This window comes from Elephas maximus, chromosome 9 (assembly GCF_024166365.1).
Source record: "Elephas maximus indicus isolate mEleMax1 chromosome 9, mEleMax1 primary haplotype, whole genome shotgun sequence".
Taxonomy (NCBI): Eukaryota; Metazoa; Chordata; class Mammalia; order Proboscidea; family Elephantidae; genus Elephas; species Elephas maximus.
In genome coordinates, this window is record NC_064827.1 from 50,060,904 (window position 1) to 50,088,704 (window position 27,801).

Consider the following 27,801-nt stretch of genomic DNA (forward strand, 5'->3'; position numbering starts at 1 on the left):
CATTGTCTCTTTTGAAAATGATTTTCACATTTGCATTCAGTTTTATAATCAAATTCATAATTATTATTTAGACTTCATTGCAGTACACACCTTCATTCCTTTTTCCTTTTCCTTTGTGTTCTGGGAGAGCTTCTCAAATTTGTCTCCACATCACTAAATTGACTTTTTGTTCTATAAATTCTGCTTTCTTTCTGCCTGCCATGTAGATTGTAATTTAGATTTCTCTTATCCATATTTATTTTGTCTCATCTTATTTCACTTTCACCACCTTCCATTACCCTTTCATTTCAGCCTGTTATCTTCTTAGGACATTTTATTTCTCTTTAATCAAGGCGATCTCTTTTTACACTAAGTTGAGGATGCCAGTTCCCTGAAATTTTCTTCTGGACCTTTCTCTAGATCATTTTCAGAGGTATGCTTTTCCTCTTCGTCTTTCTGGTGCTGTTTCATTTGCCTTGTCCAATAGTACGTTTTCATGTAGCCTTTACCGAATTTTTCTCTTTATTCCTCAAACAAAATGAGACGTGTTTATATTAACTATCTGGCAAAGACTGCTTTTGATAGTACTTTTATCCATTTGTAATATGGAGAACTCCATCCCAAATCACAGCTGGAGAGCAGGTAGATTAGCTAACTCCCACTCAAGTTCCTTTTTTCTGCCTGGTTTTCACAGTGTGTCCTTGCTCTGCTAATGTGGCATTTTCTTCATCGTCTGGTTCCCCGATGTACTGAAGCAATAAAAACCAAAAAATCCTGTTATAATCAAGTTGATTCCAGCTCATAGCGACCCTATAGGACAGTAGAACTGTCCCAAAGGTTTTCCAAGGCCGTAAAGCTTTATGGAAGCAGACTGCCACATCTCTCCTGTGGAGTGACTGGTGGGTTCAAACTGCCAACCTTTTGGTTAGCAGCTGAGCACTTAACCACTGCACCACAAGCGCTCTTGCTGAAGTGATAGAGTGTGTAAAATTCAAGTTTTCATTATATACCATTACTGGTTTTTTTTTTAATTCTTTGATCTTTTGTACAGTCCTTCACTCGTGGGGGCCATGTCCTCCAGAACGCATTGCAGAGTACTGTCCCTACTACCATCTCATCATTCCTGCCCGCTTGTTTTCTGGGATTTGAAATCTCTGCCTAGATGTTAAAAGATTTGGGGAGAGAGGTTAAAGAGGATGGATAAGAGGACTCAGAGATAAAAAAACATTGTATTATTGTCCACCTTACAGAGCAGCACCTGAATGGTAGAAGAAAACAGCTGTGCAATTCTGATTAGCTGGTCAGTGGAGCCTCTAGAGTAGGAATAGAGATGGCTGAGAGGGGCTGGCTTCTAAAGCTCCCCCCCTCCTTTGATACAGGCAATTCTATAAAGTAAAGCCAGGGTATGCAATGAGTTGCTACCTGATACAGGTTTTTTCCCTTCTCAATCTGATGATTATAATTAATGTCATTTCCTTCTTGATTGAAGCATTAAATTTTTCATGCTGTGAGTTTTCACCTTTGTTTTGTTATAGCATTTTAGTGAGACGTTAGAATAGGCTGCATTGGGGGTTATTACTCAAAAACCATTTTGAATAATGAATTATGTGCAAGTGATGTTTCTAATCCCATTCCTTTAAGTAGATTATAAATTTATTAACTTTTTTTGTAGGTGATAACTATCTTGTTATATTTGCTTTCAGGTCATGCACAGATTGTCCATCTCCTTTTAGAAAGAAACAAGTCTGGAACCATTCCATCTGACAGCCAAGGAGCAACACCCTTGCACTATGCAGCTCAAAGTAATTTTGCTGTAAGTAAAATGCATCAAATATCTTTTTTCTTAATTAAATTTTTCATTTCGATATAATTGTAGATTCATATGAAGTTGTAAGAAATGATACAGAGATCCTATATACCCTTCACACAGTTTCCACCAGTAAGTAACATTTTGTGACTCTGTAGTACTATATCACAAATGGGAAATTGACATTATTTAATAATTGACTTATTTAAATTTCATCTGTTTTATGTGCACTCATTTGTGTGTGTTTGTGTGCAATTATCTGTTAACGACTGTTCACACCGTTAACTGTGGTGCAAGTGATCATCTGAGTTATTGTGAAGTTGTTAGTCATGTAATGTTTGATGTAGGTTTTATTTTAATGTTCAGTGTAACTTTTTGCTTTACTGTAAACATGCTTTATTTTTGTTACTTTTATAAGCACTGAGGATGTTTTAGTGTTCAGAAATCTGTAATTGTCCTGAAGGCAGTGAGGCAAGGCTTTGGAATTAAACAGATCTTGACTGGAATCCTGACTGTGCTGCTTGCTACCTGTGTGACTTTGCACAAGTTTCTTAACCTCACCAAGTCTTAGTTTCTTTGTATGTTAAATGAAGATAATTATACTCTTCCCTTCAGGATTGTTGTAGGGATTAGAGAAGATTTATGACAAGTGCCTAGTATAGGCCTTGGCAGAAAGCAAGTACTCAAGAAATAGAATGTATTAGTGTTATTACTATTTATTACTAATTATTTATTTATTGCTAATAATTGTTATAATACACATCTAAGAAATCAACAATATGAGTTATTGACGAGTATTATTAGTAATTCTTTCCTTACAGCCCTTTGTAGTTTACAAAGCACTTTTTCATCCATTATGTCACTCAGTCTGCCCAACATGATAGTGCCTAGGCTGAATCAGCTTTCTGAATATGAATATGAATTCTAATAGCATCTGACTTAATTTTAATGGGGAATATTCACAATTTTTTTAATTGTCTCTTTCCTTAAAGCCTCACAAACTTTTAGGAAGATTGTAGAAATTTTTGCTTGAGTGGGAGGTAGAATAGTTTCAGAAAAAAAAAAAATTCTGGAGGCTGTGAGCTGGCAAAAAACGTGCAAAATATTTACTATCGATATTTTAGAGCACGAAGAAATTCAAAGGCTTATCTAATCCAGTACCTCATTTCAGAAATTAGGAAACTGAAAGTCAAGGTCCTAATTTTTATAAAAATGCGTAGGAGAAGGACCTTGAATATAGGAATTGCTGAGTAAATATTTGTTGAAGTAAATTAAACACTGTATTTCTCAGTAATGATAGTCATTCATTAAATGCATTAACCAGTTTTTTTAATTATAGTAACAAAACACACAGCAAGAGGATATATTTACTTTTGCAGTAGGCATGCCTGGGTCTATGTGTCTGTGCGTGTAAAATGTCCAGGAAAAGCTACATTTTAATGTTGGTCATGACACTAAATACTTCTGAGCATTTTGTCACTTCATCCCTCTAACAGTGACCTACAAGGTTTTAAACCTGATTAAGGATGATCATTCTCAATTATGAAACGTTGAATGAAGGAATTAGGTTATGTTTTTAAGTGCTTTAGAAATCAGGGCTTTGAACTGGTTTGTTCCAATTTGAACCCCTGATGAGAATTTGCATTTCCAGCCCAGATATAATGAATCAGAATCTAAATTTTAACAAGATCTCAAGATGATTCTTATGTATAACTTCCAGGGAACTTGTTAGAAATGCAAATTCTCAGCAGGCGTTCAAACAGGACCGAACCAGTTCAAAGCCCTGGTGGAAACTCACACTAATATGTAAGGACAAAGGATTGTTATTTTTTATATTTAATAGTTAATTTTAATGGAAATTATCATTTTGTTATTCATGAAAAGATAATTTCATTTGATTCAAAAGCAAGAAGAAAATGCTTTGCTTCTAAGTGGAAGTCACATATGATCGTGGCTTTGTTGACATAGAAAATGGTATTCCTTTATCTCAATATTTTAAATGAGGTTTTCTTACAGGAAACAGTTAACGTGTTTTTAAAGCATCCTTCAGTGAAGGATGATTCAGACCTGGAAGGAAGAACATCCTTTATGTGGGCTGCTGGGAAGGGCAGTGATGATGTCCTTCGGACTATGCTGAGTTTGAAATCTGACATCGATATTAACATGGCAGACAAATACGGAGGTACAGGTAAGAACTGGTAGGAATATTCAGTTTGCATTTGTTTATGTTCCAAAGCGTAGATGGTACCGTAAAACTTGTAGAAATAGTAACTTGAAATTATTGTTTTTTTTAATCTAATATTGTTTGACTTTCATCTTCACTTTACAAGTCTGAGTTTGCCAAGATCAGCCCAAAGGCTTTATTTCTTCCAAGTATTATGACTGAAATTAGCACATGTTTCTACCAGGAGAATGATGGCATTTGGTTTAAAATCCTAGTTGCTCCTCAGACATGATTTTGGGAACTCTTCTGATCGTTTAAGTTTGTGTAAAAAAGCATAAATCTGTACTTTAAAACTATGCATATTTAGCAGTTATTAATTATATTTTCAAAAATTTGTCATTATATGTTAAATAATTGCAGACATCTAAGTATATTCTCACCAGCCTCATTCACTATGCTCTTTAAAAATGCTCTTTACTAGGGTTTAAATAGCATTAACCCATACTGACTCTCCCATTTTAGAGATAGCTTCCCATGACACTAGAAGCTTCAAGGCTTCAAGTCAGCGTTGTATCCAAAACTGTTAACTAAATGCTTCTTTTAATCTCTTTTTCTAATTAAAAAAAAAAAAAGAGACCTTTAACTATGTGTTGGGTAATAAGAGAGTTGCAAGTTTTTTTAGCGTTCACTGCCACCTTAGAGGTCCCATCCCTGTGGAATGTGTGTATCCTAATTACAAATCAGAAAGAGAAAGAAAAATTGTACAACAGCACAATGAACACTGAGCAGAATAAAAATTGTATGATGAGCTTCTCAACTTTTTTTTCCTTCTTTCTTTCTTTCTTTTTTTTGTAACATACTAGAGCTACTTGCACCTCCCTGTTATCCTGGATAAGATCTTTTTTGGCTGCTAAAACTATTGATATAGCACTGGGAGGGAGTGTGGTTTGCTATACCTAATAATCTCCCTTCCTATACCTAGACCACCACATACTCTAAATGATTGAAAAGAAGTTTTTAAGCGATACCAATTTTTTAAATAATTTTTATTGTGCTTTAAGTGAAAGTTTCAAATCAAGTCAGTCTCTCACACAAAAACTTATATACACCTTGCTAAACCAAAAAAAAAAAAAAACCAAACCCACTGCCATCAAGTCAATTCCAACTCATAGCGACCCTATACACACTCCCAATTACTCTCGCCCTAATGAGACAGCACGCTCTCTCCCTCCGCTCTCTTTTCGTGTCCATTTCATGAGCTTCTAACCCCCTCTACCCTCTCATCTCCCCTCCAGGCGGGAGATGCCAATATAGTCTCAAGTGTCCACCTGATCTAAGAAGCTCACTCCTCACCAGCATCCCTCTCCATCCCATTGTCCAGTCCAATCCATGTCTGAAGAGTTGGCTTGGGGAATAGTTCCTGTCCTGGGCCAACAGAAGGACTGGGGGCCATGACCACCAGGGTCCTTCTAGTCTCAGTCAGACCATTAAGTCAGGTCTTTTCATGAGAATTTGGGGTCTGCATCCCACTGTTCTCCTGCTCCCTCAGGGGTTCTCTGTTGTGTTCCCTGTCAGGGCAGTTATCAGTTGTAGCTGGGCACCATCTAGTTCTTCTGGTCTCAGGATGATGTAGTCTCTGGTTCATGTAGCCCTTTCTGTCTCTTGGGCTCGCAATTGCCTTGTGTCCTTGGTATTCTTCATTCCCCTTTGCTCCAGGTGGGTTGAGACCAATTGATGTACCTTAGATGGCTGCTTGCTAGCGTTTAAGACTCCAGATGCCACTCTTCAAAGTGGAATGCAGAATGTTTTCTTAATAGATTTTATTATGCCAGTTGACTTAGATGACCCCTGAAATCATGGTCCCCAAACCCCTGCCCCTGCTACACTGGCCTTTGAAGCATTCAGTTTATTCAGGAAAGTTCTTTTAAGCGATACCAACTTTATGATAAAAGCATTAACGTTCAAAACTATTTCATTATCAAAGCTTCACAGTAGACCTTAAGTTTCTTAAGGAGCATAGTGCAGACACGTAGAACATTGAGTTTATAAATGGTCGGAACATTTAATTTTTTTCTTTTTAAATCAAACTGCCATTAGTATGCAGTCTTTCACTTTATCACTAGCCTTGCTTTTAGTTTAATTTTTTCAGGTATTTTAGTGAAGTGTTGGTGAGGATACTTGCATATCTTTCCAGTATGCACCAGGATTGGTGTTCAGACCATAAATCTTACCTGTTTTGTTCCCTGCTGAATTCCAAGCATTAAAATAGTACCCACCCCGTAGTAGGTTCTCAACAAATTCCCAGGAACCTGCATTTTTATGGGCAGATCAGGTCTATGGATCACCCATTATGAAAGAAACACCAAGTTTTATAGAGCCATAATACTTAGAAGGAATTGGCTCAGGCCTTTAGACTGTTACCCTGGCAAATTCAAACCTGCAGAATGATGGGGCAGTTCTACTCTGTCACATGAGATCTTTATAAGTCAAAATTCAACTCAACAGCACCTAACAACAGCAGCAGAAAAACATAGGCAGGGGTCGGTATAATGTAAAAAACACTGACAGTCAAAATTACTTTTTAAAACCCCTTAGGTAGACACCAGAGAGGAGACCACATTCCATCTCTCAGTTTTTTCTCCAATGGTGAAATGAGTTTCCGTTTCTTAAATTGAGCCTTAAAGAAGTAGCTGGCTTGCATTTGGAGCAATATTGTATGAAAAATACACTCAATACACCAAGATGCACACACGTTCCGTACCACCAAGGTGATAGCACGAGTAACCAAGTGAAGGAGCAGCAGATTGAAGCTTTTAGCCACGTGACTGCTCACTGAGTGGAATGGTAGGCAAAACTGCCTGCACAGTTTAAATCATTTATCTCTGTCATTATTTTCTTCTCTTGCTCTCTTAGAAAGAGGAAAAGATAAGAAAGTAGTAACTGAGAAGAGGACACCATTTCAGAACATCAAGAAAACAGTGAGATGAGAAAAGTAAAAAGGAAAGGAAGAAAGTATGAGGGATACAAATGAGTAGGAAGGAAACAAGTAATCTGTAAAGGTGAAAAATAAAGTAGAAAATCTTGAAGACTGAATTGCATTTATCCAAGATAATGGGCAAATCAAAAGAGGAAAAGATACATAATTAGAACAATAAAAAGACAAAGTTGTTATTAACGAATTTGTCTTTATTTTGTTTCCTTTTTAGCTTTGCATGCTGCTGCCCTTTCTGGCCATGTAAGTACCGTGAAGCTATTACTGGAAAACAGTGCTCAAGTAGATGCTACTGATGTCATGAAACATACTCCACTTTTCCGAGCCTGCGAGATGGGACACAAAGAAGTGATTCAGACACTTATTAAAGGTTAGTTATTAAGAGTGCTCCTCACAAAAAGACCATACTTAATGGTCTGACTGAGACTAGAAGAATCCCGGCGGTCATGGTCCCCAAACCTTCTGTTGGCCCAGGACAGGAACCATTCCCGAAGACAACTCATCAGACATGGAAGGGACTGGACAGTGGGTAGGAGAGAGATGCTGACAAAGAGTGAGCTATTTGTATCAGGTGGACACTTGAGACTGTGTTGGCATCTCCTGTCTGGAGGGAGGAGGGGAGGATAGAGAGAGTTGGAAGCTGGCAAAATTGTCACGAAAGGAGAGACTGGAAGGGCTGACTCATTAGGGGGAGAGCAAGTGGGAGTACGGAGTAAGGTGTATATAAACTTATATGTGACAGTTTGACTTGATTTGTAAACGTTCACTTAAAGATCAATAAAAGTTAATAAAAAAAAAAAAGAGTGCTGCTAATAAGTCACTCTCAAAATGGAAGCATTCTTGCAAGCTCAGTTTAAAATAAAACTTTACACATCAGAGAGGCCACATGGGTAATGGGACAGAAAAAAAAAAAAACCCATTGCCGTCAAGCCGATTCCGACACACAGCGACCCTATAGGGCAGAATAGAACGAACGCTTTACTACTGTACCCACCAGGGCTCCAGTAGGACATGAGGAAATGCTGGTTTTACTCCTAGCTCCACCTATTGATAGTTGTTTGATTTTGGAAAAGTCACTTCACCTCTCTGATTCTCAGTTTCATTTTATATAAAAGGAGAATGATTCATACCCTGAACAACTCATAGACTTGTTATAAAATCTGAAATAGATAATATGTGTGAAAGTATTTTGCTAACTGTTCTAGACCTATTGTTATATTTTTTGACTTCTATCCTGTTTTTTTAATTTTGTTTTATTGTGGTAAAATATATATAACATAAAATTTGCCATTTTAACCTTTTTTAAATGTATAGTTCACTGGCATTAATTACATTCACAATGTTGTGCAGCCATCACCACCGTCTATTTCCAAAACTTCTCCATCGCCCCAGACAGAAATTCTGTACCTCTTTAAACAATAACTCCCCATTCTCCCGACGCCCCAACCCCTGCTAACCTATAATCTACTTTCTGTTTCTAAAAAGTTGCCCATTATAGATAATTCGCATAATCGAATTCATACAATTCTTATCCTTTGGTCTGGCTTATTTCACTCAGCATGATGTTTTCAAGGTTCATCCATGTTGTAGTAGAACTTCATTCCTTTTTATGGTTGAATAATATTCCATTATGTGTATATACCACACTTTGTCCATTGATTTGCTGATGGGCATTTATTGTTTCCACCTTTTGGCTATTATTTACACTGCTCCAGTGAACAATGGTGTGCAAGTATGTATTTGAGACTCTGCTTTTGAGTACGTTATATCTAGAAGTGAAATTGCTGGGTCATAGGGTGTTTAACTTTCTGAGGAATGATTTCTGTTATTTTTTTTACAATTGCTCTATATATTAGATGTTTTCATTATATTGTTGCTTTTCCAGGTGGAGCAAGGGTAGATCTAGTTGACCAAGATGGACATTCTCTTCTACATTGGGCAGCACTGGGAGGAAACGCCGACGTTTGCCAGATATTGATAGAAAATAAAATCAACCCAAATGTGCAAGATTATGCAGGAAGAACCCCCTTGCAGTGTGCTGCATATGGGGGCTATATCAACTGCATGGCAGTACTCATGGAAAATAATGCAGACCCTAACATTCAAGACAAAGAGGTAGAAATCGATTATGTTTTCTCAGAGTGTTTAGAGTATTTCTTCTTTGTTGTAAAACAGCAGTTTACTAAATGGTTATCCAAAAATCCATCTGTTAGTCATAAATGATTTTTGTTTGTCCATGATCATCTCATGCAGTCATTTATATCCATATGTAATTTAATATAGTTACAATACAGAATGGCAATATCTTCATACTTTTATAAAACTATAAAATACATATACAGGGCATATGTATACAGGGCATAGTTATGTGTGTGTGTATATATATATACATATACATACACATATAAATGTGATTTTTCAAACATGTTTTGTCCACTTCACATTGTCAACATTTTCCCAATTGGTATATACTCTTTTTCATAAACATGAATACTTAATATTCCAAAGTCCTAAGAGCTTTATATGTAATAACTCATTTACTCCTCGCCAAAACCAAAACCAAACCCAGTGCTGTCGAGTCGATTCCCACTCACAGCAGCAGCCCTGTAATATAGTTATTATTACTCCCATTTTACTGATGAGGAAATTGATGCTTATGAAGACTAAGTAATTTGTCTAAGGTAGTATTTACTAGGTTGAGGAGCCAGTATCCAAATTATGCCTTTAACCCAAATTTTTAGAATTAAATAAGTAACTCCCTATTTTTAAAGCTTTATTGTTATTATAGAATGTTATATTAATCATCTCTATGAGTTGGAATTGACTCAACAGCACTGGGTTTTTTTTTTTTTTTTTTTTTTGGTTTTACCTGTGTAACTTTTGGGGGGATTATTTCCTTATATTATTGAATTAAAGTAACAAATGGTATTTATCCGATTAGGCTATGATATATACTGCTGAACTGATTTCTAAAAGATTCGGGTTAATCTGTACTTTCCCCAGTTATGTAGGAATGTATTATTTCCTCTCAGTTTAGCCAGTATTATTATTATTGCTATTTTAATTACTTTAACTTTTTAAAAATACTAGCATGTTTGATCTCCAAATCATTAGCACCACCCAGGGACCTCATTCAACAAATATTTATCAAGAATTTTATTAAATATGAAAGTAACATAGTGAAAAATATCTATGATATGGTCCTGTCCTCACAGAAATTAGGGCTGCATCTTTTATAGTTTGTAAGCCAAACCAAACCTCTTGCCATTGAGTTAGTTGCAACTCACAGCAACCTCACTGGTACAGAGTAAAGCTGAGCTGCATAGGGTTTTCGGTTTTCTTGGCTGTAATCTTTATGGAAGCAGATCACCAGGCTTTTTTTCCACAGCCATGCTGGGTGGGTTCGAACCACCAACCTTTTGGTAAGTAGCCAAGAGCAAACCATTCATACCACCCAGGGACCTTTATAGTCTGTGGTGGCTTTTATATGTCACCATTTGCAAGTTTCTTACATAAGTAATATATTAAGCTATTTTCCAGTTCTCAGTTCTTCTGTGTATTCTTTTGAATTATCTATATAAGCAATCATGTCTTTTGTGAATAATGAAATTTTGATTTCTTCCTTTCCAATTCTTATGCCTTTCATTTCTTTGTTTTGCCTTATTGCATTAGCTAGGACCTACAATGCAATGTTAAATAGTATTGGTGATAGCTGACACCCTTAATTCATTCTCAACTTCAAGGGGAAAGCTTTTAATATTTCACCACTCAGTGTGATGTTTGCTATAAAAACCAAAAAACCCATTGCCGTTCAGTGGATTCAAGGTCTTTCTTTTTTCTTAAATGTTTGGAAGAATTCTCTGGTAAAAACATCTGGTTTTAAGGTTTTGTTTGTGCAAAAGTTGTTAATAACTGATTCAGTTCCATTAATAATTAGAAGTCTATTCGGATATTCTAATTATTTTCCTTTCAGCTTTGGTAAGTTTATTTATTTATTTATTTTTTAGGACTTTATCCATTTTATTGAGAATGTCAAATATATTTACGTAAGGTTGGTCATATATCCTCTTATTATCTTTTTTATCTCTGTAGGATCTGCAGTGATTTCCTCTTATTCATTCCATATATTGATAATGCATTTATTTCTCTTCTTGTTTAATTTTCCTTCTTACATATTCATCTTTTGAAGGAACTAACTTGTTGATTTTCTATATTTTTAAGTTTCTTCACTATTTCATTGGTGTCTATCTTTATCATTTCCTGCCATCCACTTTCCTCAGGTTTGACTTGCTATTCTTTATTTAGATTCTTTTGGTGAAAGCTTAAATTGCTGATTTTTCACTATTCTTTTGTAGCATGTTCAATTGAGCATGCTTATTCTAAGCATTGCTTTAAGGACATACTACAAGTTTTGATAAGTTGTACCATCACTATTATTCAGTTCAAATATTTTCTAATTTCTATTTTGATTTATCCTGACCCATGAACTATTTAGAAGTAGATTGTTTAATTCTCAGGAAGTTGGGCATTTTCTCATCATCTTCTTGTTACTGGTCGTATTAGTTTCCTATTGTTGATTTAACAAATTACCACACACTTTGTGCCTGAAAAGAACGCAAATTTATTATCTTATTGCCCTGCATGTCAGAAGTCCAAAATGGATTTCTGTAAAATCAAGGTGTCAGCAGGGCTACATTCCTTCTGGAGGCTCAAAGTGACAGTGTTTCCTTGGCGTTTGCCCATATTCCTTTGCTCATGACTACATTCCTCCATCTGCAAAACCAGCAATGGACTAGTCCAGTCTTTGTCATGTTGTATCATGCTCACCCTCCTACCTCCTCCTTCCCTTATAAGGACCTTTGTGATTTCACTGGGCCCACCTAGATAATCCAGGATAATCTCCCCATCTCCAGGTCAGCTGATTGCAATTTTAATTCTATCTGCAACCTTAATTCCCTCTTGCCATATAACATAACATAGTTACAGGTTCCAGGGATTATGACAAGGACGTCTTTGGCGGGAAGAGGGGTACATTATTCTGCCTACCACACAGATTTCTGGGTAAATTTTACTGTCATCAGAAAATAGTTTGAATTCCTCCAATCTTTTGTTGGTATTTTGAAACTTCCTTATGGCCCAGTATGTGACCGATTTTGGAAAGTGTTCCATGTACACTTGAAAAGAGTGCTAATTTGACCTTGTTGGATGCAGCGTTCTATATACGCCACTTAGGTCCAATTCGTTAATTGTGATGTTCAAGTCTTGTATATCTTTACATTCTTTTGTCTGTTTGTTCTATCAACTGCTGTAAAAGATGACTTAAAATCTCTGGCTGTGATTATGGATTTGACTATCTCCCCTTTTAGTTTTGTCGATTTTACCTTGTATATTTAGAGGCTATGTTATATTAGGTGCATACAGACGGAAGATTGTGGTATTTTCCCCCTTTGACTCCTTAACATTATGAAATACCCTCTTTATCTCTAGCAGTGCTTCACACCTTACTTCTTTATGTTTCATGACATTGAAATTTTTTAAGAATATAGGCTGTGTATTTTATAGAATCTTACTTAGTTTGGGTTTGTCCTATGTTTCCTTGTAATTAAATACAAGTTTTACATTTTTGTTTTGACTATTATGTAATTAATATTGAATAATTCTCAGGTTATCCTGGAGGCATATGATGCCCCTTAAGGTAGTGTTAATTTTGATCACTTGGTTACAGTGCCATCCATTTTTTCCACTGTATACTTTATATTTTTTCTGTTGTAATGAAGCAGTTTGGGGGAGAATTATTCATATTTTTGAGTTAGCAAAAGTAATCATATGTCCAAAAACACTTACTCCAGATGTACTTGATTTTTATTCTTAATTGTAGGGAAGAACAGCTTTGCATTGGTCCTGTAACAATGGATATCTTGATGCCATCAAATTATTACTAGATTTTGCTGCTTTCCCTAATCAGATGGAAAACAATGAAGAGAGGTAAGCTGCTGGTAAAAAAAAAAAAAAAAAAAGTACAAGTTGTTCATCTCACATCTTTTCTGTCAGGTTAGGAAATCTCAAATTTAGATATTGGTTCGGAAATAATAAGCATACTCATAAGGAAAGACTACACTAAGAAATCTTGAACCAGAAGCAAAGAATAAAAGTACATGCAATATTGATTTAGAATATTATATAATGAAATATTATAACTATTAAAAACTTTAGCTGTGACCTAGGGCAAGCTTACTTTTTTACTGAGGAGGAAACTTAGACCTTCTGGCTGTGGCTAGCACAAGGTCAAGGCGGTCCTAATTGACCAGGACCAGGAATTCTGTTAGGCCAATGGAATGTGTTTCTTTAGGCAACTGTCTCAGAGAAAATGTATCATTCCTTTCTGGAGCTAAACCCTCATCTTTCCACTTCTTTCAGAACTTTTCTCCTTTAGTTATATCTTCCCTTTATTATCTTCTAATTCTCTTTTTTCCGAAGTTCATCTTCTTTGCCTTCCTTCTCTTGCTGTTTCCACTGCCTCCGTTTCCTCATACTCACCCTTCATGCCTTTGCAGTCTGGCTTCCATCCTCACCATTGTAATTAAATCTGTGCCAAGGCAGTCACTTAGAAATCCCTGATTGAAAAATCATGTGTTGTACTCTCTGTCCACTCTATTTGAACTCTCTGCTTACCTGATTGTATTGACTTCTCTTCTTTACCATAGTGAAACTATCTTCTCTGAGCTTCTGTGACAGTGTATTTTCCTGATTCTTTTCCAGTCGTGTCTGCTGCTTCTCCATTTCTTCTGGATCCTCTTCCATTCTTTTATTTATTTTTTTATTGTGCTTTCAGTGAAAGTTTACTGAGCAAATTGTTTCTCATTAAACAATTGATACACATTGTTTTGTGACATTGGTTGCCAACCCCGCAACATGTCGACACTCTCCCCTTCTCCACCTTGGTTTCCCCATTTCCATTCATCCAGTTTTCCTCTCCCCTCTTGCCTTCTCATCCTTGCCCCTGGGCTGGTGTGCCCATTTAGTCTTGTACACATGGTCGAACTACATGTATTATTGTTCATTTTATGGGCCTGTCTGATCTTTGGCTGAAGTGTAAACCTCAGAAGTAACTTCAGCACTGAGTTAAAGAAGTGTCTGGGGACCATACTCTCAGGGTTTCTCCAGGCTTTGTCAGACGAGTAAGTTTGGTCTTTTTTTTGTGAGTTAGAATTTTGTTCTACATTTTTCTCCAGCTCTGTCTGGGACGCTTTATTGGGATCCCTGTCAGAGCAGTTGGTGGTGGTAGGCGGGTACCATTTAGCTGTGCTGGACTCAGTCTGGTGGAAGCTGTGGTAGTTGTGGTCCATTAGTCCTTTGGACTAATCTTTCCTTTGTGTCTTTGGTTTCCTTCACTCTCCTTTGCTCCAGGCAGGGTGGGACCAGTGGAGTATCTTAGATGGCCACTCACAAGCTTTTAAGACCCCAGACACTACTCACCAAAGTAGGATGTAGAACATTTTCCTTATAAAACTATGTTATACCAGTTGAGCTAGATGTCCCCTGAAACCATGATCCCCAGCCCTCAGCCCAGCATCTTGGTCCCTCAGGGTGTTTAGATGTGTCTACGAAGCTTCTGTGACTTTGCCTTAGTCAAGTTGTGCTGACTTCCCCAGTATTGTGTACTGTCTTACGCTTCACCAAAATTATCACTTACCTATTGCCTGCTTAGTGTTTTTCCCTCCCCACTCCTTCTCTTCCTCATAACCATCAAAGATTGTTTCTTTCTGTGTGTAAACCTTTCCATGAGTTTTTATAATAGTGATCTCATACAGTATTTGTCCTTTTGTGATTGACTTATTTCACTCAGCATAATGCCCTCCAGATGTGTCCATGTTGTGAGATGTTTTGCAGATTCATCATTGTTCTTTTTCATTGTGTAGTATTCCATTGCGTGTATGTACCATAGCTTGTTTATCCATTCATCTGTTGATGGGCACTTAGGTTGTCTCCATCTTTTTGCTGTTGTGAAGAATGCTGCAGTGCACGTGGGTGTGCATATGTCTATTCATGTGATGGCTGTTATTTCTCTAGGATATGAGGAGTGGGATTGCTGGATCATATGGTATTTATGTTTCTAGCTTTTTAAGTAAGCACCATATCATTCTCCAAAATGGTTGTACCATTTTGCATTCCCACCAGCAGTGCATAAGAGTTCCAGTCTCCCCACAACTGTTCCAACATTTGTTATTTTGTGGGTTTTTTTTTTTCTGGATTAGTGCCAGTATTGTTGGGGTGAGATGCTATCTTGATGAACTTCTGAGTAATTGTTAGCCCTGATGGCACAGTGGTTAAGAGCTACAGCTGCTGACCAAAGGTTGGCAGTTTGAGTCTACCAGCCGCTTCTTGGAAGCCCTATGGGGCAGTTCTACTGTGTCCTGTAGGGTCGCAATGAGTCAGAATTACTGGATGGCAACGAGTTTTGTTTAACGGTTAATGATCGTGAGCATTTCCTCATATGTCTGTTAGCTGCCTGAATGTCTTATTTGGTGAAATGTCTGTTCATATCCTTGGCCCATTTTTTAATTGGATTATTTGTCTTGCTGTTGTAGAGGTGTTGGATTTTCCTATAGCTTTGAGAAATTAGACCTTTGTCAGATATGTCATAGCCAAAAATTTTTTCCCAGTCCGTAGGTTCTTCTTTTACTCTTTTGGTGAAGTCTTTTGATGAACAAAAGTGTTTATTTTTAGAAGATCCCAGTTATCTAGCTTATCTTTTAGTGTTTGTATATGGTTCGTTATGGTTTGTATCCTATTTAGGTTGTATATTAGGGCCCCTAGCATTGACCCTATTTTTTCTTCCATGATCTTTATAGTTTTTGGTTTCATATTTTGGTCTTTGATCCATTTTGAATTAGTTTTTGTACATGGTGTGAGGTATGGGTCCTATATCGTTTTTTTTACAGATGGACTTCCAGTTTCACCAACACCATTTGTTAAAAAGACTGTCTTTTCCCCATTTAATGGGCTTTGGGCCTTTGTCAAAGATCAGGTGACCATAGGTGGATAGTTTTACGTCTGGGTTTTTGAGCCTGTTCCATTGGTCAATGTGTCTGTCGTTGTACCAGTACCAGGCTGTTTTGACTACCATAACTGTATAGTAGGTTCTGAAGTCAGGGAGTTCAAGGCCTCCTATTTTGTTTTCCTTCAATAATACCTCTTTCCTTTCTGTATAAAGTTAACGATTAATTTTTCCATCTCATTAAAGAATACCATTGGTATTTGAATTGGGATTGCATTGTATTTGCAGATTGCTTTGGGAAGAATTGACTTTTTCACAATGTTAAGTCTACCAGTCCGTGAGCATGGTATGTTTTTCCGCTTATGTAGGTCTCTTTTGGTTTCTTGCAGTAGTGTTTTGTAGGTTTCTTTGTATAGGTCTTTTACATCCTTGGTTAGATTTATTCCTAAGTATTCTATTGGTGGGGGTGGGGGCTGTTATAAATGGTATTACTTTCCTGATTTCCTTTTCGTAGTTCTCTTTATTGATGTGTAGGAATCCGACTGATTTTTCTATGTTTATCTAGTATCTTGAGACTCTGCTGAATCTTTCTGTTAGTTCCAGTAGTTTTCTTGTGGTGTCTTTTGGGTTCTCTATGCATAATGTGAAGCCCTGGTGGCACAGTGATTAAACAGTTCAGCTGCTAACCAAAAGGTCAGCAGTTTGAATCAACCAGCTGTTCCTTGGAAATCCTATAGGGCAGTTCTCTTCTGTCCTATAGAGTCACTATGAGTCAGAACAGACTCGACGGCAGCAATTTTTTTTTTTTTTAATGTGTACTATCATATCATCCTTGAATAGGGATAGTTTTATTTCTTCGTAACCAATTTGGATGCCTTTCTTCCCCCCCCCCCCCCCTTTTTTCTTGCCTTATCGCTCTAGCTAGGACTTCCAACACAATGTTAAATATGAGTGTGACAAAAGGCATCCTTCTCTGGTTCCTGTTTTAGGGGGAATGTTTTCAGCCTTTCTCCATTGAGAATGATGTTGGCCTCTGGTTTTGTATAGATGCCCTTTATTATGTTGAGGACTTTCCCTTTTATTCCTATTTTATTGAGAGTTTTTATAAGGATTGGGTGTTGAACTTTATCAAATGCCTTTTCTGCATCGAGATGATCATGTGATTCTTTTGCTTTATTTATGTGGTGGGTTACATTGATTAATTTTCAAACGTTGAACCATTCTTATATAGCTGGTATGAATCCCACTGGGTCATGGCGTACTGTTTTTCCTTTATATGGTGCGTAATTCTATTGGCTAGAATTTTGTTGAGAATTTTTGTGTCTATATTCACTAGAGATATTGGTCTGTAATTTTCTTTTTTTGTGGTTTCTTTGCCTGGTTTTGGTTATGCTGCCTTCATAGAACGAATTTGGATGTATCCCTTCCTTTTCTATACTCTGAAATAGTTTGAATAGTACTGGTGTGAGCTCTTCTCTGAATGTTTGGAAGAATTCTTCAGTGAAGTCATCATAACCAGGATTTTGGGGAGGGGTATTTTTTTTTTTTTTAATCTTTTAAATCTCTTCTCTTGTTATGGGTCTGTTCAGATTTTCTGCCCCGGTTTGTGTTAGTTTAGGTAGGTAGTGTCTTTCTAGACATTTGTCCATTTCCTCTAAGTTTTCAGATTACAGCTTTTCATAGTACTCTGTTATGATCCTTTTTATCTCAGTTGGGTCTGTTGTAATGTCCTCCATTTCATTTCTTATTTGCTTCCTCTTCTGTTTTTTCTTCTGTCAGTTTGGCCAGTGGTTTATCGATCATTCTTTATTTTTTAAATATAGGCATTTCTTTAAGGACTGGGTCTTCTGTCTCTAGCCTCTTCTTTAGTGATCTGATCCACCACCAAGGCTTCAGCAGTTACGCAGGTGCGGAAGCATTCTAAATCTACATTTCAGACACAGTGTCCCTCCTTGGTTCACATTGTCTTCAACCTACTGGATTCCCCTACCTGTGTTGCGAGCACATTAGACTCAGTATACCTAAAATCAAGTTTATCACCTCTCTTATACACCCCACCAAAACACTGTTCTAGTCAGTCAAGCCCGAAAGCTCTTTACCTTGATCCCCCATCCCTTCCCATCATGTCCTCATGGTGTTTCATACTTACCCTCTCCTCTTCATTACCACCACCATTGTCTAATTCTAGCCCCCATTGACTCTTCCAGGGACTATCACAATGTCTCCTCACTGTTTTCCTGCCTTTGATCTTCGTTCAGTTAATTTGCTACCAAAGTAACCTTCCTAATATAATTGTTAATTGTGTCATTCCATCATTCAAATACAGTCTCCTCTAAGACTTCCTTGATCTCACAGTCGTATGTCCTGTCTTCTGTTCTCCCATACATTCTGTATATTTTTATAGCACTTAGCACATATTGCCTTATATCATAATTTTATGCAATCTGCCTTCCCTTTTAGCATAGAACTTCTGAAGATCATCATCATCTCTGTATTTCTCACAATGCTTTGAAATAGGTGCTTAATAAATACTTCTGAAACTCTTGGAGTACATGCAGAATAAGATAAAGCAGACTAATGTGTCATACTTTGGGAGCGATTATAGAAAAAACTCTATTATAGTCACATGGCAACTGAAAAATAAAAGAGACTTGAAGATTTAGGGGTTTGAATATTTAAGGAAGCTGGAAAGCCAAGGGGAATCCTTAAGCCTGAGGTTTTAACATTGAAGCAGACATGTGAGAGAGCTGATTTCCCCTTCAAAACCATAAAAAACAAAAGGGAAAGACTAAGAATCCTAAGAATTACTGATGATTTATTTCTATAAAGAATTTATTCTATAACAATATTTATTGACTGCTTTTTTTCTTGATTTTTTTTTAAGAAAGCAATGAAAAATATATTCCTTGTAGTTCAAATTCCCATTTATATATTAAGCCTTGAAGTTCAGACCTAAGTAACCTCATGAATTAAGGCACTTACTGCCTCCTGGAGTAAGCATATGTTAATTACAGACCAAAAGACCAAAGGAAATATCCTCCTAACTCTGCTTGCCAATCTGTAGATAAAAAGAGACAGTGGCAATATCCCAGTCTCCTTTAATGTTTCATCAGCAACGCACCTTGATGTACAAATGTCAGAACTTGGCACTGCCTTTTATCTTTATTGACATCCCAGTTTAGGTATTCCACTCATCCCGTCAGACCATTCCAACCTGGCAAATCCAATTGTATCTTGTCTCTTGTCTTTATCTACATTGTATCTTGGCTGGTTACCATCAATGTAGTGCTGATTTTTACTTCTCATGCATTGACACTAGCCACTTGGTATGCACTGTATAGACATAATTTTTGCCATCTACTGCTGGCTTTCAGTCAGTAAGCATCTGATAGCCACACTCTGACAATGACGGGAATATTCACAGCACTTCAATGTTTCTGAATTGAAATGGGAATGAAGATAGATTTGGTAGTAATAATTACAATGTCATCAGTTGCCTAAATATTAGGTATAGACTTCAATTTTGAAAACTCTGCTAGGTTTGACTGAGAATCCTGATTTTAATAAACCAACTATAAAAAAAAAAAAGACATTTTTGGGAAAATTGGGAAAGTTTTAATATGGAATGGGATTAAGATTTTACTAAGGAATTCTCGTTAATTTTATTAGTACAATAATGACATCGAGGTTATGTCCTTATTTATAGATGAATATTGAAGTACGTAGAGATTAAGTGATAGGAGCTCTGGGATTTGCTTTAAAATACTTCAGCAAAAATACAAAGGAGAGGGTTTGATGAAGCAAATGTGGCAAGAATCTTGCTAATTGTTAAATCTGGATACTCAGTATACAATGGTTTATTATGCAATTCTGTTTTTGTTTATGCTTGGAATTTCTTATAATAAAAATATTTAAAATGCAATTTTCAATCCAGAACTGACCAAAAAAACCTAGTTCTTCTTCCTTCCTTTGATCTTTTACAGATGAGGAAAGAACCTCAGAGAAGTTAAGAGGGTACCTAGGGTCACAAAGGTCTCCTGACTCCCAGTTCAGCATTCTCTATGGTATCTTATGCTACATGTTATTTCTTTTTGTCATATTTGTACATAAAGGCATAGTTTGGGCCTGACATTTCATGAACCAGATTTTGATAATCCTGCTTGTATGCTATATGAAAGATACTACATATTAATAATTATAGAAAAAAATGTTCAAACTTACTAAATGTGTATGTTGTTTGCACACTAATTTTGGAAGTAGCTTCATTCTATAGGAAACTCATATACAGTAATTGATGGATGTGTTGTAGAAGAAATACTGAACTGGGACTCATCAGATCTTAGTTCTAGTCTAGCCTCTAACTAGTTATGTAGCCTTGAGCAAGTTGCTTAACCTTTCAGGGGCTGTTTGTTCATTTATAAAATGAAGGTGTTAAAATAAACAATTATTAAAACTCAATTCGGCCCTACCATTCTGGGTTTTTATGACTGCGATAATCTTTTCCACTGGGAAAAGTAGTCATGAAAGGTGTTTCAGGATATATAGTTAAATGAAAAAAAAGTTATTCTGAGTTTACAAAATGCTTTGTAACTATAAATATTTTACAGTTTATAGTATAGGCAGCCCTGCGGAGTAGCCTCTGGTTCCTGAACAGTAGCAGGAGGTTGAGCTGCCCTAACATGGATGTTCTTCAGCTTCGGAATTTGGGGCTTCCTCCCAAACTCAGAGATTATGCTACCCAGCTCCCTTATATACTTGACAAAACCACCCTTTGCTTGTTACTGACAATCTATTCCTTTTATGTCTTATCATAATGATTAGATGAGTTCTGGAGACAATTTCTTTTCTGTAATCATTGGATGATTCTATGTCTAATCATGCATTCATAGAATCATAATTTTTTCTACCTCATGAATCAGCTGATTATTTCCTCCTAACACTTCTGATTGGATTGGATTTGTATCAGTCACCAGAGATGAATTAGCATCGGTAGTGGTCAGTAAAAAAACCAAACCCACTGCCTTCGAGTCAATTCTGACTCACAGCAATCCTACAGGACAGGGTAGAACTGCCCCGTAGAGTTTCCAAGGAGTGCCTGGCAGATTTGAACTGCCAACCCTTTGGTTAGCAGCTGTAGCACTTAACCACCACGCCACCAGGGTTTCCTGGTGGTCATTAAGGGATCCTAAATAGTAGTTTAAAAAAAAAGTACTATGGAAATAATATTTATGATAAGCCAGTGTGGTGTCATAAACTGTGCTGCAATGTATGTCCTCTAACATTATTATGTTTTCTCCTCATGCCAGTTCTGTGAAGGATTATCTTGTTTTACAGCTGAGGAAAGCTGATGCTTAGAAACATTAAGTTGTTTAAAAAGTGACAGACATCATTAGCATCTCTGAATGATAGAATTGAGGGTTTCTCTTTTTTAACTTCAGTTTTTGTCCTTTTATGCATTGTTTAAATTCTTAAAATATTTATTATTTTTACAAAATAATAATTTTTCTTTAAAAATTGAAAGCGTATCTGCCAAGGTATTAACAGTGGTTGATTCTGAGAGTGGAAATATAGATGATTGTTATTTTCTTCCATGTATTTATCTGATTTATTTTTTAAAGGTATTTTATCTAGAAAATTGTTCATCTAGAAAGTAACCAAATTGAGATTCAAATACAGAACCATAAAAGCCTATCCTTTCCAAATAATGTTACCAAAAAGGTGCTGTATGCACATTATACAAAATTCAGAAGAACATTCAGTGAAACTAGACGTCTCTCCTACCCCTGCCCCTGCGACAACCAGTTTTCTCCCAAGAGTCTTACTGTTACCGGTTTCTTGGGAACCTTCTGAAGAAACATTTCACATAGACGAGCATGTGCTTGTTTTTGTCAGCTGCTGCGGAGTTGGCCCCAGCTCATGGCGACCCCATGCACAGTAGAACTAAATGCTCTCCAGGACTGCGCCACCCCGTGATCGGTCGTGGATCGGACCATGTTGTGATCCATAGGGCTTTCACTGGTTGATTTTTGGAAGTGTATCGACATGACTTTCTTCCTAGTCCGTCTTAGTCTGGAAGCTCTGCTGAAACTTGTGCAGCACCTTAGCAACATGCAGGCTACTGACAGACGGGTGGTGGCTGTGCGTGAGGTGCACTGGCCAGAAACCAAACCCTGTCTCCTTCACGGAGACTGGAATTCTGCCGCTGAACCACCGCGCCCTGTAGATAAGCTTGTACAGGTATCCTTCGCTTTTTGAAATTTTGCCTTACACCACTTCACTTCTATGAAAGACCTGCATTAGTGTCTGTTTTCACTGACCAAAAGAAATCTGAAGAGGATTTTTCATTTTATGAAAACGGCAAAAAGCAGAAGTAGTGTTCAGCGTTTGTTTTGCAGTGTTCAAGAGGCGGTGTACACCCAGAGCAGCGAGACTGGCATCACCAGGCTCCTTCCCAGGAACTACACTCAGCATCTCAGCATCAGGCCACCATAGCTTTGAACTGTGTCTGTGAACCATCTGTGCTTTGTCTCAATTTATTTTGTGTATCTGTTAGCAAGATATGTCCTAAGGTATCAGACACGCCTCAGAGAGCTTGTAAGGGTTTTATGTATTATTTGGTAGGTTATTTTTTGGGTCCGGGATTGCTCAAAAATGTTTCCCATATAAATTAATGGTAAGTGCTTCTTTACACAATTTCTGCTTATGAAAGGTTTCATAGGAACGCTCTGCTTTCAGATAATGGGAGAAACCTGTATGTGTATTTTGTTTTATACAAATGGAGCATCCCTTAATACTGCTTGGTTGCTTGATTTTTTTTCCCCCCTTCATTTAAGGATACATTCTGAGATTGTTCCTTATTTGTTTATATACGGCAGTAATGATTGCATTGTGCAGATGACTTCATTATATAGATGGACTTTGTTTTATGTAACCAGTCCTCTGTTGATGACAGTGAAGTTGTTTCCAACCATTTGCTTTGACAAACTGTGGTTCTGTGTATATGTTTGTACCTAAAGCATATCACATATGAGAGCATATCTGTCGGATAAATACCAGTAAGTGAAATGGTTAAGTCGGAGGGCATATGCGTGAATAATTTTCATAGATATTGCCATATTATTCTCCCTGAAGGTTAAAGCAGCATATGAGAAACCCTGTCTCCCCCAGCCCTTGCCAGTGTGTTACTGAACTTTCTGATCTTTAGTAATCCGAAGATCAGTGAAAAGTGCTCTCTCATTTTAGTCTTAATCTGCATTTCTCTTATTATGAGCGAGATGGAGCATATTTTTATATGTTTAAGAGTTATCAGTATTTTCTTTTTGGGGGAGCTTTCTTTTAACTTTGTTTTTTGCCCTGCAAATTTGTGTTCTTTTTATGTAGTTGGATTTTTCAGTCTTCTTTTATGATTTCTGAGTTTTGTATCATTTGTTTGAAAGGACTTCCCACTCCAACCTTTTTGTAATCTTCCATGTTTTCTTCTGGTACTTACATGGCATCTTTTTTTGTATTTAGATCTTTGCTCTATCCAGAACTTATTTTGGTCTAAGATGTGAAATGAGAATCTTTTTTTTTTTTCTCATATAGCTACCTAGTTGTCTTAACACTATTTAATTAATAGTCTGTCTTTTCTGTAGTGATTTAAAAATGCCGTCCATATCAGACACTAAATTTCTCCATTTGGAGGTGTATTTTCTATTTCACAAGCATTTATTTTTGGTAGTAATGGTCTCAAACTTATGAATCTCACAGACTGTTGTTTGCAGTACTTTTTCAGATAGGAGCTGGGAATTATTTGGCACATAAGGAAGAAGGAAAGTGGATCCTGTGTTCCCACAGCCCCCAACTAGTGAGCCCTCCAGCAAACTCAACAGTTGACTTGGTTAGCAGCACAAAGTACTGGCCCCCAGCCATATTCATCCTAGTTTTGTACCCCTCAGAGTTTCCATAGAGCAAAGGAACAGCCCTGGAGTAGAGAAGGTGGTTTTGCCCGGGGAATGTTTCACGTCTGAGAATGAGGTTTCCTTTTGTTGCATAGTATTTCCAGTTTAACTGTGCCTTGAGGTGCATTCCAGTACTTAAAATATGTGTGTGTATATCTTCCTCCTTCAGATACACACCCCTTGACTATGCTTTGCTTGGTGAGCGCCATGAAGTGATCCAGTTCATGTTGGAGCATGGTGCCCTGTCTATTGCTGCTATCCAAGACATTGCTGCCTTCAAAATCCAGGCTGTCTACAAAGGGTACAAGGTCAGAAAAGCTTTCCGAGACCGGAAAAATCTCCTCATGAAGCATGAACAGTTGAGAAAAGATGCTGCCGCCAAGTAAGTTTGCGCTACAGAGATTGTGTTCTCACAATTCAGAATCAGGGTGGAAAGGGGAGGGGTGGCTGCTGCCTTCACATCAGCACTTGCAGACTCACACTTACTTTCACATTATGCAGCAAAAAACATTGTTTGACGCACGTGAACCACCCAGAGCTAGCAATAAACTCTGGTCCTGCTTTTTCTTTAAGCTTTTCAGACAAGCTTTGTACCTTAGCAGTGATCGTCATTGTGCTGAGAAGGATTCGCTTTTGTGTTTAGTCCTCAGTCCACGTCATTTGCAATTTCTCCATATCTGATGTAGGTCCCTCTCACATTTTGGTTGGTCTTGTAGCTTTCAGTGGAGCTGATCCTTTAACAGTTTGGAGAATTTTTCTTTGTTTTTGAGGATCGTCATGATCGTCGTCGTGTGTGACATGCCTAAATCCTCTATGTCCTGTTCTCCTGTTGGTATTTCTGAACTCTGTTATAACCTTTGGGACCACAGACGTACGTGTGGTTGGACGTTGCCCAAAGAGATGTTATGCTGCACGTGACTGTAATAATGTGAACTGGCATCCTAACCATAGTACCAACCTTTAATAGACAAGATTGACAGAAACACATAGTTTTCTGTGACTCTGAAGCTACCAAAGTGGGTGGCATCCAAGGAGAAACTATCTTGTGCTCTTCTCTTAATGATACTCTTTTCACTTTTGTCAAAGAATTCAGTATTCACCTAAAGCCACTACATGCCCCTTTTTTCCTGCCTCCTTACCTGAGATCTCCGCATGTAAGTGATGACTGTAAGTAGGTAATACACATGAAAAATTATTCTGAGTTGCAAGTAAATGTTCTCTTCAAGGGATGGAACATTGTATTTCCTTCTGCAGACATTTTCATAAACTTCTGTTTTATGTATGAGAATCTGTTTTCAGAATTTTAAGTCATATCTACCTGAATATGAGGTGGGACTCCACAAAGACAATATGACTTTTCAGTGTCCTCAAAAAAGTGTATTAATCCAAACACATTCCACTTGGTTGTTGAAGAAAGGGGGGTCCTGGAGTTCCCTTTCCCCTTAACTCTTTTTCCAGTGGATTAGGAAAGTTAAAGTAGAGTAGAAGGAGGACCTAGGTTCAGATCCAGCCTCTGATACTTACTTGTGATGACTTGAACACAGCACTTCTCTCTCTGGGCCTCAGTTTCTTCATCTGGGAAACATGACAAATTGGACCAATTGATTTCTAGGCAGCACCACTCCCCAGTTCTGTGGAAACCCTGCCAGTCTTTATCTGTTAGTGATCTGTAGCTTCTTCTTCCATTTGTTTGCCTGTGGCACTGCCCAGAGGCCTTATACCTGGGGCTAAGAGTTTGGATTGATCTACTATTGAGTATTTAGAACTAGGAACTAGGAATATATTTGTGAGACAATCTCCTATACAGAGGAAGGGGGTTAAAATATTGACATGTTTAAGTGGCATACTAAACCCATTGCCACTGAGTTGATTCCGACTCATAGCAACCCTATAGGACACAGCAGAACTGCCCCATAGGGCTTCCAAGGAGTGGCTGGTGAATTCAAACCACTGTTCTTTTGGTTAGCAGCTGAGCTCTTTAACCACTATGCCAATTAAGTAGCATAGTGGATTACAACATTTTTCCCCCTAATAACAGCTTTTCTGATTCCCAGTCCACAGGGTTTGAGATGACAAGCAGACTTAGGAAGTATCTAGTCCAATCCCCTTTTCGTTATTATCCTAATTAGTTTCACTGTTGTGAAAGATAAGTCTTCTCTGCTCTGATGTTTATTTTTAAAAAACTTTTTAAATTGGAGTTGTGCTTACCTGTGATAATATTTGAAATTTCCAAAACTGAAATTTTTTAATCTCCTTTACTTCTCACTTGCATCCTTTATTATTAGATGTAAACAAGGTAGCTGCTTTTTGCAGTTCGACCATCACCTCCTACAGTCGTTGTAGTCATCGTAGTGTAGAGAAGCAAGAGAAATATTTAAATGGAGGAGAAACAGATTTAATTTAATTTTATTTCTCAAAAATCTAAGTCACTCTTTTATTTATGTTTTACTTGTTTATATGTATAAATATAAGTGTAAATAAATACATACATATGTCTTTTTTTTTTTTTTGGTTTTTGCTTTAAGGAACAGAAATCAAAATGTTAGACTCGGTCCTTAATGCTGCCGCATCATCGTCTAAGGTGGCCCAGGCACATCAGGTTTATCACGTTAGGATGACAGGAGTCACCTTCCTTAAAGTGACGCTTTGAAAGGACCTTATTAAACTTACAGACAGAAATTGGGTGAGAGAAGTTTTAGTCATATTTTCTAAGGTATGCATCCTAGAAAATATTATTTAAGAAATATCTATAATCTATTTAAAAGCACTTTATAACTCACACTGCACTATGTTGTTGCAAAAATGAACATTACTACCATTTACCTGCCAAAGCACGCAGTTGAGACACACTAAAGTAAGACCATGTTTATGTTGATCACGCCTCCTCCTTGAAGCTTCCTTTTTGCCAGCTTTCTGTTTCGCTCTCTAATTCCAGATCTCCCCATAATTCTCTGACTTTCTCACATCTTTTTAACTATTCTGTCTCCACACGGAGGTCACCCTAGAGGGTGCTTATACTTGAACTTATGGTATACTTATTTCTGTTGAAAATGTATCCATTCTTAAAACTTCAATTATTTCATCTCTGTAGTGCACCCCTTAATCTCTCTCCCATCCTGACCTAGAACTCTAATCCCGTGTCTCCAATTGCATAGTGGACACTTTGCTAACCTTTTGTTACTTGCTGTCACTTCAGACCACTAGACATTTCCATTTGCATGTCCTATATTCACCATTTCATCAGACTCTTTGTGTAAAATCTACAATTTGTCACCATGATCGGTCTTTCTTTCCGGCCTCTTTATTTCCCTGCGGTGCTGCCAGCATTAGTTCTGTTCTCGTTTGAAATGTCCTTTTATGTCCCTCCTTTCACTCTTCTCTGTCACTACTCTATCCAGGCCATCATTCTTGAATACCAGCCGTGATGCTATGTAAGACTCTTCAACATTATACTCCTGCTTATATCTCATTTCTCCCCACTGCCACCACCCGCCCAAACACTCATACTTAGTGCCCAGCCATCGGAACTTTCTTTACTTCCTCACCTAACACATTCTCTGGGAGACCTGAGTTTCTTTCTGGCTAGTGTATGAGATTGAGTGCATCTCTTAGAGTTACATAATCAAGTCTAGTTTTTGGTCATGCTGTTCAAACTCTTTGTGATGCGTCAGTTCCTTCTGTAGGAGGTTATTCTGTCCTCAACAAGGCAGCACATTCTATTAGTGGACAGTTCTGCCTGGCAGATTCTTTTCTCCTTTTTGGTCTTGCAGCTACACCTTGAAGCCAAACAAAGTTTAAATCCTTTTCATAAACAGATTTTCAGATATTTGAAGAACATGCTCATGACATTCCCACTCCCACCCCAGTTCCTTTTCACTTTATAATTGGTCCTATCACATCCTGCTCCCCTGAACACCTCCA

General features: G+C 37.4%; 1 protein-coding gene across 4 annotated transcripts in view; it reads left to right on the forward strand.

Annotated features, from left to right (window-relative positions):
- Positions 1 to 27,801, forward strand: part of INVS (inversin) — a 167,964-nt gene that overhangs the window by 94,445 nt on the left and 45,718 nt on the right. For all 4 annotated transcript variants that reach the window (XR_007518681.1, XM_049896047.1, XM_049896049.1 and 1 more), the window contains exons 7-12: positions 1,683 to 1,792; positions 3,803 to 3,974; positions 7,157 to 7,312; positions 8,828 to 9,057; positions 12,821 to 12,927; positions 24,050 to 24,262. Coding sequence is in view for 3 of the 4 variants with exons in the window: in XM_049896047.1 (XP_049752004.1) it covers positions 1,683 to 1,792; positions 3,803 to 3,974; positions 7,157 to 7,312; positions 8,828 to 9,057; positions 12,821 to 12,927; positions 24,050 to 24,262 (988 nt within the window). In the remaining variant the exon portion in view is untranslated. The remainder of the gene's footprint in view (positions 1 to 1,682; positions 1,793 to 3,802; positions 3,975 to 7,156; positions 7,313 to 8,827; positions 9,058 to 12,820; positions 12,928 to 24,049; positions 24,263 to 27,801) is intronic.